This window comes from Morone saxatilis, unplaced genomic scaffold (assembly GCF_004916995.1).
Source record: "Morone saxatilis isolate NCDOM2014 unplaced genomic scaffold, NCSU_SB_2.0 Contig6, whole genome shotgun sequence".
Lineage (NCBI taxonomy): Eukaryota > Metazoa > Chordata > Actinopteri > Moronidae > Morone > Morone saxatilis.
In genome coordinates, this window is record NW_023340206.1 from 6,516,030 (window position 1) to 6,529,078 (window position 13,049).

The 13,049-nt window shown below is 39.1% G+C and overlaps 2 protein-coding genes across 2 annotated transcripts; one reads left to right on the forward strand and one right to left on the reverse strand.

The window, feature by feature from the left end:
• Window positions 1-37: 37 nt before the first annotated feature.
• Window positions 38-4,309, reverse strand: LOC118339861 (lysosomal acid phosphatase-like). The gene is made up of 3 exons (XM_035677653.1): window positions 4,217-4,309; window positions 1,169-1,264; window positions 38-337 (listed from the first exon to the last, which is right to left on the reverse strand). Exons 1-3 carry the CDS (start codon window positions 4,307-4,309, stop codon window positions 164-166), a joined length of 363 nt encoding a protein of 120 aa, XP_035533546.1. The 3' UTR covers window positions 38-163.
• A 1,682-nt stretch (window positions 4,310-5,991) lies between these two features.
• Window positions 5,992-11,598, forward strand: LOC118339858 (G protein-coupled receptor 137Ba-like; the record flags this gene model as incomplete). Its single annotated transcript, XM_035677649.1, is given in 6 exon segments — window positions 5,992-6,099; window positions 6,212-6,350; window positions 7,307-7,456; window positions 8,198-8,323; window positions 8,414-8,538; window positions 8,688-11,598. Coding segments are annotated over 6 exon segments (934 nt in total), but the record flags the coding sequence as incomplete, so codon positions are not given.
• Window positions 11,599-13,049: the final 1,451 nt, after the last annotated feature.

Sequence of the window (13,049 nt, forward strand, 5' to 3'; positions counted from 1 at the left end):
ACTTTTAAAGGAACTAAAATGTTCCCTCAGCCTGTCATTTGCCTTGTTGCCTAGCACTGCTGTCTGCGTTCCCACCGCAGACTACAGACTTCCATCATATTCCAGTAATTCCAGCACCAGTGGGAACCCTGTATAACACCAACATGGCAAGGCGCCCTTTCTCCTAAATAGTAATATGAATCATCGTCTGTCTGCGAGCGTTCAACTGAGGCGTCATGTGATCTGACAGCGAAGAGGAGAGTCCATCTACCTCGTGTCTGTCATAGGATTCGTTGAGGAATCCTTTGTATCGACTCCTCAGAAATTGTCCCAGCTCAAAGTGCTGCTTCATCCCCACCTGAAAACACACACAGACATCGACATCATACTCCTGCTGCATCACTGGATGTCACATTTCTACAGGTACACGTTTAAAGTGGGTCAATAACATCAAAACAGCAGGTTAGATGTGATAAACTAGAGAATATTGTGATTGCTGTGCACACAGATACTAATTGGCCTGATTTTACCCTTTACCTCAACAGTGGACATTTCTGACCTACAAGGCAGGTCTAAATGTTTGATTCTTCTCATATTTGTCAAGAAATGACCAAAAGGAGGAGTTGTGCTGACACATTTGTGTTGTGTTTGTTTCACTGGACGTGCTCCAATGTGCATGCTTCTATTCATCCGTCATCGGCTTCCTGAGAGGATGTCCCACCCAAGGAGAGGTTTTTTTCCTCCACTTTCAGAAGTATTTGTTCATGTGTTTGGACCACAGGCAAACATCAGTCTGTGTTGTACTGATCCCTTTATAAATGTTTAATCAATAAGTACAAATAATCGGTTTAAGTCCAATCTCTTTATTTCATATCTCCCATGACATCAGGTCCTTATATTTCTGTGTTACATTAAAATAGGGCTAATTGGGCCTCCATAGCCTTTAATGCTGTATGTAACTTTGTGCATATCATTATAATAAGCCTACATACAGTTAAATGCTGAGTATTTTGAAATTCATATAGAGTTCATAATGTATACAGGTCTTCAGTTATAAATATAATGGGAATGAATGAGTCTTCATAGGTTAGAATGCTATTCTACCTATTTTGATATTAACAGTAAATGGATACATAAATTCTGACGCACTGTGATTACTCCAATTAAAAAAAAAAAAAGTTCATTATACCTGTGATAGCTGTCCAAAACCTTGTGGCCAGGCGCTCTCTTGGTACGGATCGGTAGGATAGGCTTTGACTGGGGACCTGTCACCATGCCGAAACAACTGGAGGGGAGAGAGAAGAGACGTCAGGTAACACCCAAACTAACAACACACTATTTCCTCTTAACTGGGAGAAAAGAAAAACGTCCACTATGGCAAAAGAAAATGTCACACACAGTCACTTTCAGTATTTTCTATTAACCCAGACAGTTTCTCTTCTCCCAGCACTGCTGCACAGACACTAAAGAAGGAACATACTGTAATTCTGTGATAAAATGAGCAGCAGAATCACTCACTATACAATTTTACATTGAAAGATATTTTAAACCTGATGAACACTCAACTAAACATGTGACACATAAACATGCAAGAGGCTTAACATTGAGATTTCAGAAAGTAAAATATGCTGAAGTTAAAAGCGTATATGATGGAAAAATGTGACTGTAGCAAACTTGACTTGATCGAACTGATTAACAGACTGTCAGCAGCTTTTACTCTTCCATCATGTGACTTGTGTTTGACTTTATAAGCCTACTTAGATTGAAGTCCTGTTTCCCACTGCTCGAGTGAGAAGAGTTTAGATATCTGTATTATTCTGAAACACACTTATCTCCTCTAAAACAGAAGCAAGCCAAAACCTTCGTCCTCTTTTTATCTGTGTCCACACTGCTGGCTGTTATAAAAAACAGTCAGCTGATAGTAATGATCCTGTTTGTCAGACTCTGTAATGTCAGTAAAAACGTGTCAACTGAAAGCACCAGAGGCCTTAAAATGAGTAATAACCACAGTATAAGCACATCCAGAAACCAGAAACAGGAAGAACTAACATAAAGTGTGTCAAAGCCATTAAATAAGTGAGTATTAGGAAACATAAATCATATTGTGCAGGATAAACAACTAACTACAGGGACATGTTCAGGAAGTAATAACTTATATTTGAAACTGCTCCTTTAGAGAGGAGAACTACTAATGTGGCAGGTTTAAATTAACATCTGCATCCAGTCAATTAGCTCTTGTTCCTGTGCCGGCTATTCAAGTAGAACAGTTTCAAGTTTCAATCTTCGAGCACACTACAAAGAAATGTGGGTTTCCGTTCTCTGGTGTGAAGAGCATGCATGACTGAGCTGCTCAAAATAGCTGAAAAAGTGTGTAAACCCCATTTGAAAGGGCGGATTATCCCTTTAAAACTCCTAATCTTATCTGCCCCACGATCCATTAATGGCCATCTAGCACCGTTTCCACGAAAGAGTGCGAGAATAAGAACACGTTAACATTAAGCTCCCTCCCTGTTGGAACGACAATCAACGAAACTCTCACATGACAGTCTTGACCTGACCGAGCTCTCAGTGTCGTACTTTACATGCAAGATGATCGATGTCATGGCTTTAAGACGGGAAAACACGAGTGTGTCCGATGCTATTTCAATTTTCACAACCATGACAGATTCCATGAAGAGGGTTAAAGGGTGGGAAACACTAAATCTATATAGAATATATGTTAATTAATGTGTTTTGTGATTCTTTATATTCAAAATGTGCAGGATGCTTTTAAAAAGTATTGTTTTTTTACCCATGAGCAGTCACAATGTTTGTGTTCACAGCTTCAGTGTCTATTACCATGCTACATGTGTCTCTGCACTGTGCATAGGAAGTTACTGGACATATGAAATTCACTGGCCTTTATTAACAGTTAGTAAAGTGCAATTAAAGGACAACATGAAAATACACTAATGTGTGCAATTAAAGTGGGAGTGATGCTTTAAAAGATGGCTTTTGCTCCGTAAGGATGATGTTTAATGACTCTGTGAGGATTAGACAACATTTAAACCATCCACAAAGCCACAAACGACCATTTCAAATCCTCTCACTAAATATCTAGAATGAGATTTACAAAAAGAATAAGAAGTTACACAAATATCATAGTTCAATCTGTATATTCTTACAGCAAACAAAGCCTTGGGAAAGCCATGACACAAGTTGACATTGTATTCTTTAAATTTACATTTCATGTAAATAAACAGCCCTGTTTAAGCATGGGACAAGACGTTCTTACAACAGTTTCAATTTTGCTTGTTTGCGTCCTCTTGCATTGATCGTCTTTGTGCAGCTTACTGCTTCTCTGTTAAGACAATAACTTGTGTATCCTTGACTACACTGCGTTTCTTCCCTGGGGCAAGCAGGCATTCCCGGTGAGCTGCTGAACAGGTCCGGGGCAGCTGTACCTGTGAATACTTTGGCAATTTGGAATCAGGGAAACATCCACACAGAGACATTGGAGGGTTTCTACATGACCTAAAATCATTATCTGAGCAGAAATACCTCAGATTAGATATCACCCAAAGAACATCAGCATTTACTAGGACACATCAATGTTTCCCAAGTGTTGTTTGGTGTTGGTAGAGCTGACTAGTCACCTGATCAGTTCCTGACAATGAAAACACAATGTTGACTATTGCTGTAGCTCATTCCAAATCATTCGTTCAGGCTGACAGGTCAGACAGGTCAGGTTTTGACTCCTCGTTTGCCAGGAACAACATTAACATGAGAGTTCAAAAACCTCAAATGTGCCAGTTTGTTAATGAAGAGCTGTCTCTGCGCGTTTAGCTCTGAATTCAAAACCATTCATACCATATATACATTTTTTTAAATGTTGAATGTTACAATCATTTAAATAAAATGTCCACTTTTACAACGGGTTGAAGTATCAGCTTTCTAATGCAATGTTGCACAAGCGGTGTGAACCATTACAGAAAATGCACTTCTTAAAAAATCACGTTGCTGGGTGGATTATTAGCCGAATTCACTACAACACCCAAATGAAGCGGACAGACTTAATTTGCGTTCAGATACAACAACATGTTTACAGACAGGCAACGATAACGCAAAATCGCCTACATTTTGAATGCAGTTCCGTGAGCGTCGAACTACACCGAAGACAAACGAGGCGAATCGTCGCAGAGCTCAACACAGCTCCCAAGCGGCTGTACAGGTATTATTATTAAACGTTACTACTCACCACAGTCACATATACTAGTTTTCTTTCTGCAGCGTTTCCACAACACAGCTCCCACCGTTTTAGAAGAAAAACAGGCAACCGCGGCGACACCATGTTTTTTCAGTTCTGTGCAGCCGGAGGGCGATCCTCTGTTTGCTAACCACTGATAGCGGATTGTTTCCTGTGTCTCCTCTCCGAGCCGCAACTACACCGGAAGTTCAAGCGTAAAATACGGCGTGTAATTTTAACAAGAAATGATGTGGGAGACTGAGAGAACACAAAGCGTTAAAAATTTATATATGTCATGTTCTGTTACTTTTTAAGCTTTCATTTGAATTACGCACGTATTAGGCCTTTTTATTCGTGAAAAAGTTGACATGTTGTTAAGCACGTATTTTGTTTTGAAATCAACAAGAAAGAAAAAACGGATGTGACGTTACATCCCATCTGGACTGTGCTTGTCTCGATGCTGCTGTAATGTACAGTTAAATATATAATATATATATAGATTAATAAGATTAATGAGATTAATAAAATGGTAGGCCGAAGCCAAAATTACATGTATCATTGAAAATCTTGATTTACTTAATTTTGGGGGTCAAAATGTCATAACTTTGACTTAGTAGACATATTGAATTACTAATTCAGAATTATTAGATAATAACTACATCAAAATTATGAGATAGCTAAGCAGCACTTGAAGGGAAGGATGTCAATAGTAATACAGTAAAAATAACACTTAAGACACAGTGATTCTGTGTCTGCGGCAATTTAGGACAGTGGAGAAATGTATTATTACAAATTAAATTATTATGTTTATGTGTCATGGAATATAGATTTTAATAGTTAGGTCTCTCCCTCTCCTCTTGTGGCAGACAGGCAGTGGGTGTGGTGGGTGGGGCACATTTAAGCGTCTCTCTCACTCTATCTCTCTGGATTAGGGAGTTTCTATATCTTATATGTAAATAGTTTGTTTGAGCTTGTAAATATTTAAATAATGGTTTGATCTTCTGCCTCCACTGTACATTTCCCTTTTGTGAGTGTGTGTATGTAAATTACCATCACAGTGTATCAGAAACAGGTTTGCCAGTGTACTGCTGTTTGCAGTGATGCATTTATTGATCCACCTGTTAGAAATAAAAGAGAAACAGTAACTAAAAGAAGAATAAAAACCAATTAAAATTGTTATTCAGAGATAAGTGCACAACTACAACTAGCTGAACTTCCATTGTGGACCAGAGTGAGTCAATTAAGTGAAGTAACTTACTGAAACAAAGTTATTAAAGTATAGTCATTATGTAGAAAGTTGGGCACAGTAGTGGAAGTTGTTGTTACTATATCAAACTTTAGAAAATAAAAGTATAATTTTTACTAAGAATATTGAGTATTTTTGTTTATCATGTCTGACTTTTCTTTTGTTCCTTTTTCATTGGCATGGCAGAAATGAGCTGCAGTAACACACCGATCAGTCAGCTGAGTTGCAGTGTTTCTCCTCAGACACTAGAGGTCAGTGTTGTCTCAATCAATCAATGATCGACGCCTGAGAGCTTCCTTTTCCAGTTTTCTTGCTTTTTGCCTTGAATTTTTCTCAGAAATTATTTTTAAAAAATGTTTTAAGAGTCATCCTCCTTCCTCTTTCTACTCTTTCTTCTCTCACACACAGTTGGTCTGCAGCATAAACATCCAGAATTTTAATTAGTTGTTGTTTATGAATAAAGTCACTTTTTTTTAAGGGGGGGGCATCTTCTTACTGTCTGTCTGTCTCTCTCTCTCTCTCTCTCTCTCTCTCTCTCCAGGGTTCCTCTGCGTTTGTTCTTCCTGTGCCTCAGCATATTTTTCCTGGTGGTGAATTTAACATGTGCATTGTTGGTGCAAGGAGCTCTGGAGCGCTCTGAATCACCGAGGTAAACAAAAAAAATACCATCAATGGTTCATTTTATCTTTGCATAATAATGCCACATTTAGCCACACAGAGTGTACTTGATTGTCTGAAGTTAATAACCTCTGTGTCTGCAGTGATGGGGGTATCAGACATGCAGTCCTGGCCCGGGTCTTGATCAACGACACTCTGTTTGTCCTGTGTGCTGTCTCTCTGGCTGTCTGCATCTTCAAGATCGTCAAGATGTCCTCTGCCAACGTTTACCTTGAATCCAAAGTACACATAAAACCATGCATGTGTCAAAAACATGTCTAGTATTCAGCAAAGTTAGATAAACTATGAAAATGTTGTACATTTCGGTGACTCCTGAAACTGAGGTATTGCAGGTAGTACACAGGTTGACAATGTCATGATAGCATGGACATACAGTATTTAGCTAGAAATAAAAAAAAATAATTTAGATCCCAAAATATAATAATATAATAATAATAACACGGGTTAAAAAGCACAGAAGCCCTCCTCACACACAAAAAAAGCATTATAATAAAAGTAATGTTAGCTAATAATTCCTGCTGTTTTCCTTCTGCACAACAGCTCATTTTGGATATTAGTAACATTAGCGTACATTTTCTGTGATTTAATATCAATGTACAGAACACTAGCTGTGTCTAGTCTGCTCTCACAAAGTCGCACAACTCTAAGTTGTTGTTGTTAAACTGCTAAAGTGTTGATCATAAAGCCAGATACAACAGCCATAAATACACAGTTACAATGTGAGTTGTTTTACTTTAAAAAAGGTGTTATTTCTCATCGGTTTCCTTCCAAAACTATCCACCACCTCTGAGCTCATAGTGGGGGTTCCTTCTTGGTGGATATTGAGCAGTTCTCACTCATTACTTTTGTAGTTTGTACAGTTTATGGCACAAAAATACATTGTGGTTGGTTTTCTCTCCTGCATCTCATAATGACAGTGCTTGGAAATCCGCCTGTTTACACTGGTACAGATAATATACGATACCCAGCACTGCTGGCAGTAACGGTGACTCATGATTGTCACCATAACACTTTAATTTATGTCCCTTAAAACTCAATCCCTGCCCCGTAGTCTGTCATTGTGGTCTCAGAGAGGCCTCAGTCATGTTCGCAGATCAAATCTGTGGTGGACATTCAGTTACAGGCAAATGGCTGAGTGATACATGAGCGTGTAATAAGCAGGGTGACTCTTCCTCCAGGGTACATCAGTGTGCCAAGCGACAGCCATCGGAGCCGTGGTGATTCTGCTCTACACATCCAGAGCCTGCTACAACCTGGTGGTGGTGGCCCTGTCGCCACAGGACAGACCCAGTCCCTTCAACTACGGCTGGTACAGCGTCTCTGATCAGGTACTGTCGCCGAGTGTGTTCAGTTATTGATTTTATTTAGCCAGAAACCCAATGCATGTGTGTGTGTGTGTGTGTGGACAATCCATTTTAGGAGATTTGGGAAAGCAATGCTTAGTGGGGTAAAGGGCTTTGTTTGGCTATAAATAACCCTCTGTGTGTGTGTGTGTCCTGACCTACATCAGGGTTCAGGCCATGAGCCCACTTTCAAGGGTTTCATCGTGTTTGTGTGTCTTTGTGTGGACATAATCTGACATTACACATCAATTCTTTAATCTGTCTGTCTACCAGCTGTCAACCCAACATCTCATTATTCTGTCCCTTCCCTGAGCATGTCTGTACAAAGCTTTTTACACTTTACATGTAGTACCTTCTCATCTTATGTCACATTGAGAAGTACACATTTTATTACATGTTTGCATCATTAAATAGATGTAATGGTATTCAATAAAACTGCAGCTTTAGCTTGTGCGCTCAAACCAGAGAGTGCCAGACCAAAATTAGCTTAGTGTTCAATAATGAATAACTCAAGGTTAGGCTATTGTTAGCAGAGTTACAGGAATAGTTTGACAATTTGGGGAATATGCTTATTCATTTTCTAACTGAGAACTAAATGAGAAGATCAAAATCATTCTCATGTCTGTGTGTGAGCTACAGACACGCTCCATCTTGTTGTGTGTGTATTGTGCTCAATGATCAGGTAATGAATACGTCATACAGCGTGTGTGTTTGTGTGTGTCACAGGCCGATGTGCAAGAGATCAGCGGTGAAGCCTACATCGTGTTTGGGATCATTCTGTTCTTCTGGGAGCTGCTACCTACAACCTTAGTGGTGGTTTTCTTCCGGGTCCATAAACCCAACCAGAACCTGGTAAAAACGACGCTCAAAGTACAAATGCCATCAATGATCTGTTCAGAGCTGTAAACTGTAACAAAGCTTGAACGTCTCTCTACCTCTCAGGCTCCAGGAGGGATGATCAACAGCCACAGTTTCAGCTCCAGAGCTTATTTCTTTGACAACCCTCGGCGGTACGATAGTGACGACGACCTGTCCAGAAGCATTAATAGTAGGACTGATCGGGCCAGGTGGGCGCGCACCCACACACACACACACACACACACACACACACACAAATACAACCTTTCAGTATGTTATCAATAAAGTCCAATACTGAACTAAAGTTAATGACTTTTAAGTGATTTTTCTTCAACACCTCCTCTCAATCCCTTCTCAGTCTCCTCTCCACCACCCCCCAGCTGGGTACGTCTAGTTGGTACGGGTCCATCCAACGCAACGGGACTCTGACAGCCGGCGTCGCGCCTGCCCAGCAGCCGCCATCTTCCACGGCCCCCCTCCTCTTCGCCTACGGAAACATCCAGAGTCACAATCACCACCATCACAACTACTACTCCACCCCGCAGAACAACAACTACCACCATCATCATCACAGTAACTTCTATTCCACGCCACAGAATTACTACTGCGGGTCGCAAACGTATTTTTGCACGCCACAGAATTAAGCGCCGTCCATCGTAAAAAAAGATTGGAGAAGAAGATTGAGTAATAACTAACATTTTCCTGCGTTTTTGTCACCATTTCGCTTCCCCAGATGCATCAAAGTAGATACGTCTGAGGCACTGCTCCGAATCAGGTTGGGCCTAAAAACTGGTCCGCCGAATTATTTCAAGAGAAATGTGGCGGCATCAGCAACTGGGAAGTTGTTGTGTCACGACAAAACTGCTTTTTAGGACACCAACGTCTTTAAGTGAGATGTATGGACCAGAATGAAAGCAAGCGCAGACCACAAAGAAAAGGTTTAGCACTAATATGGCTAATACATATAAAACTGCAAAGACCAAACCTTTTCTGTTAACTATTTTGTTCAGAATAGTTTTCATTTCCTAAGACTGGAATCAGGGACCAGATAATCATCGCTCTTGTCATCCTTTACCCCCGTTTTCCTTGTAAATTTCATCCAATCGTGCTTCTATGGAACGTGCCATTCTGCTCAGACAGGAGCCACGAAGCTAACGTGGCTAATAATGCAGAAGCTGGTCTGTCAGTCAACACTTCTGGACGCAAAGACGTTATATTCACTCATCATTTGTCAAACTATTATTTGGGTTTGTCAAAAGTGGGTTGTGTGACTGTTTTCAACAGACATGCATAGGATACTTAGCATAAAAAAGGGTCATTTAGGCTGGAAAAGGACGGTGGCGGATTCTGGCCTGCTAGCTGAAAGACTCTTTCTGACAATGAAAACCAAATGATATGCGTCTATAAAGGGCATTTCATGGTGTTTCTCACTTTTAGGTCTGGTTACGTATGACAGGAATTAGCTGTTGCTAATTTGCCATCGGCCGTTGTAGCAGTGGGAGCTAGCTTATAGCCAATGCTAACTGTTATCTTAAACGCATAATCTGTTTAACCAAGAAAATTCTCACAAACCAAAAAACAACAAGCTCATCAAACTTCCATCCATCACAGACTTTTGTGACGTTTGTGTTCATTTTTGGTGCCACAAAACTAGAAAGCTAGCAAGCTTAAGACTTCCGCCTGCGTACTCGGTCCTACTTTACTGGATTATTGTTTAGTCAACATGTAAAATAAGCTTTTCATAACTCTCATAACTGACTGTAATCAACAGACTGGTCTATTCATCTCAGTGTTCACAAATATCATCCATATAAACTGCTTACAGCCGCAAATTAAATGTGAAATTTATATGTAGCTGCCATATGGGTGTTATTGTCAATCTGAATAGCACTAGCTTGGTCAATATGTAAGTGTGTACAAAAACAATGTAACATCAAAACAAACGCATTATAAAAACAAATAGGGGGAGGAACAGTCAACAGAGGACTTTAACATCTGCTCCCTCAACACGCTGCTGTTGGATGAAATAAGTTTCCTTACCCACAGTTATACCATGGAAACTACGTGAAAACCTAAGACAGGAGGGCCGTACACTGTCAAGTTGTTAAAAACATATCAAAGATTTACTCGGCAGTAGCATGATCAACATAATTTGGACAATAGACAAAGGAAAACGAATTTCATTGTCCATCAACAGGGTGGAAGTGTCTCTATGATGTATTTTTGACCAAAAACCTTTTAATGTAATTTGATCCTTTGTGAGCTGCGAGGCAACAATTTGCACTTATTAAAAGTTCACCTTCGGAGGAAAAAGGCTTCGGGCCCCGAATGTAGGATTTCATCTCCTACTGGTTTTATGTATTTTCTTCGATACTCGTCTGTATTCTACATTTTACTATTTATCCTTTGAGAAAGGAAATATCAATGTGCCATCACATTTTGTCATATCTAATAGTTTCATTCCTTGAGGAGAATATTTTTGCACAAGAAATGGTTGGATGATGTGTTTGATTGTTTGTGAGTTAATCGATTTCTAATCCATGTGTGACATTTTTGAGTCGGGATGTGTGTGTGTGTGATCTTAGATTTTTGTTGAAGTATGCTTTTATAATATTATTTTTATTGTTTAACAGATTTTATATTTTATTTTGTATCACTTTCCCCTCTCTCTCTCTTATCGTTATTCATAATCTCACGAACCTCATGGCCGACAACAGTTCACTTTGAAGGAACATTTTCATATATAACCAGGTTCTCAGACCAAAATCAGTGTATCTGTGCTTAACTTAAGTTTGTTCGGACTGAATGGAGAAAAAAAAAAACGCTGCCCATGTGTTCTTGAACAACTCGGTACTTTTAACTTCAGCTGTCAATCTGTAAATGACCATGTAAACTTAGACTTCATACAAAGAAAAGAAAAAAAAAACCATCACTTGTATCAATGAAATACAGGGATGGAAATGAAGTTGCCGGTGTCGGGGTCCAGCTGGTCACCTATTTCAGAAAACATCTGCAGTGCATGCTTCTGCATCAGAGCGTAAGAACTCAGTGTCATATTTTATTTCCAGGGTGATATTATAAGTTGTGTGAAATTGTTATTTTGCTCTATCTGCTATAAAAAAGAAAAGGCAGTGATAATTGTTTAATGTTATGGATTGTTTTATCCGTGGCCATACTGAATGTAACCTATTGTGTGACAGATCACTAATGATGTATGCAAGAAAAGCACTACCATGTTTAAATAAAGGCCTGCACTGTTTTTAAGACAAGCTTGAACCAGAACTTGTTAATGGATTTGCCTTAATGGTTACAGAGAATATTTTCCCATGTTAAACTGAACATAAAATACTATATATAAAAGTCTTATACAAAATATTAACTAGTTTCCTACCCAGAACCGGTGTACAGTGTACAGTGTGTGATCAGTGCATCACCACTACATTAGAAAGCTCAAACCACCAGGCACAGAAATGAACTCCTGCAGCTGATCATGCGGCTGAATTTACCAGTTAACAAGTTTAGGAACATCCGATTTAAGTCAAGACAGCAGCTGGCTCACTGAAAACACGGCCAAGTTCTGTATCAGTTCTCTGAGACATAAACATACTGTAGAGAGCTATTAGTGAAAGCCCTGCACTGAGAAAATACATCAGCCAACGTGAAGACATTGCATCCCAGACACATAAATGGAAGTGAAATCACTTTTTAATGTTTATTTTTTCTTCATAAACAGTTCATGAATGCTGTTGAAGACCTGCAGATATACCGCAGCCCACTGTCTTTGTGTATGAGAGTGAGAGCAGCTTCTGAGCTGAGCGCTAATTGGACTGATTTGATTGGTGCTGCCACACTAATAGCTCTGCATTCCTGAGGGGGATTTTTATCTGAACCAAGATAACACTGTTCCAGGTTGACAAGTATACAAACTGAATGTTTACATCTGTCAAAAGGACCGGTGTGTAGGATTTAGTGACATCTAGGGGTTAAATTGCAGATTGCATTCAAATTAATACTGCTCCCAGTTTACAGGAGGAACTGTGGTGGCTGCAAAGCTCAGAAAAAAACACGAAAGGCCCCAATCGAGATCCAGTGTTTGATTCTGTAGATAAAAACAGCTCATTTTAAGTTAATAAAAACATGATTCCTATTTTCAGGTGATCATACACTAATGAAAACATACCTATGAATATTATATTTAACTTCTGCCAATAGATCCTCCTAAATGTTACACACTGAACCTTTAAGTAAAATAATCCAGAAAGCATCTTTGTTTTTTCCATATTGTACATCTACAAACAACACTTTTGATTCGATTGATCATTTATTTTTTCAAACAAAACATTTACAACCAACAAATTCTCAGTCTGATTGATCAATTCATACAGCATGAAAGAAAAATGGAAATGATCATTTAGAGCAGAGCCACACAGTACTTTTAAATAACCTTAACTGTGACAAATGAGTTTAACAACTAGCAACTTAATTAAAACCACAGAATCTCAATATGATAAGGTCCTGACTTGAAGAAAAACAACATCCTGTTCATGTATTAGGAGTTATAGTTATTTGTAAGATATTAGATTTCTTTGTGTTTGTATCCAAAGACCCAAGGCGAACAAAGAAATGTTCATCTACTCATATATAAAACCATGTTTTTTTCTAAAACTACATGAGTTTTAGGTCCATATTTTAATATTTCTTAATGACATTGCTGATGGAA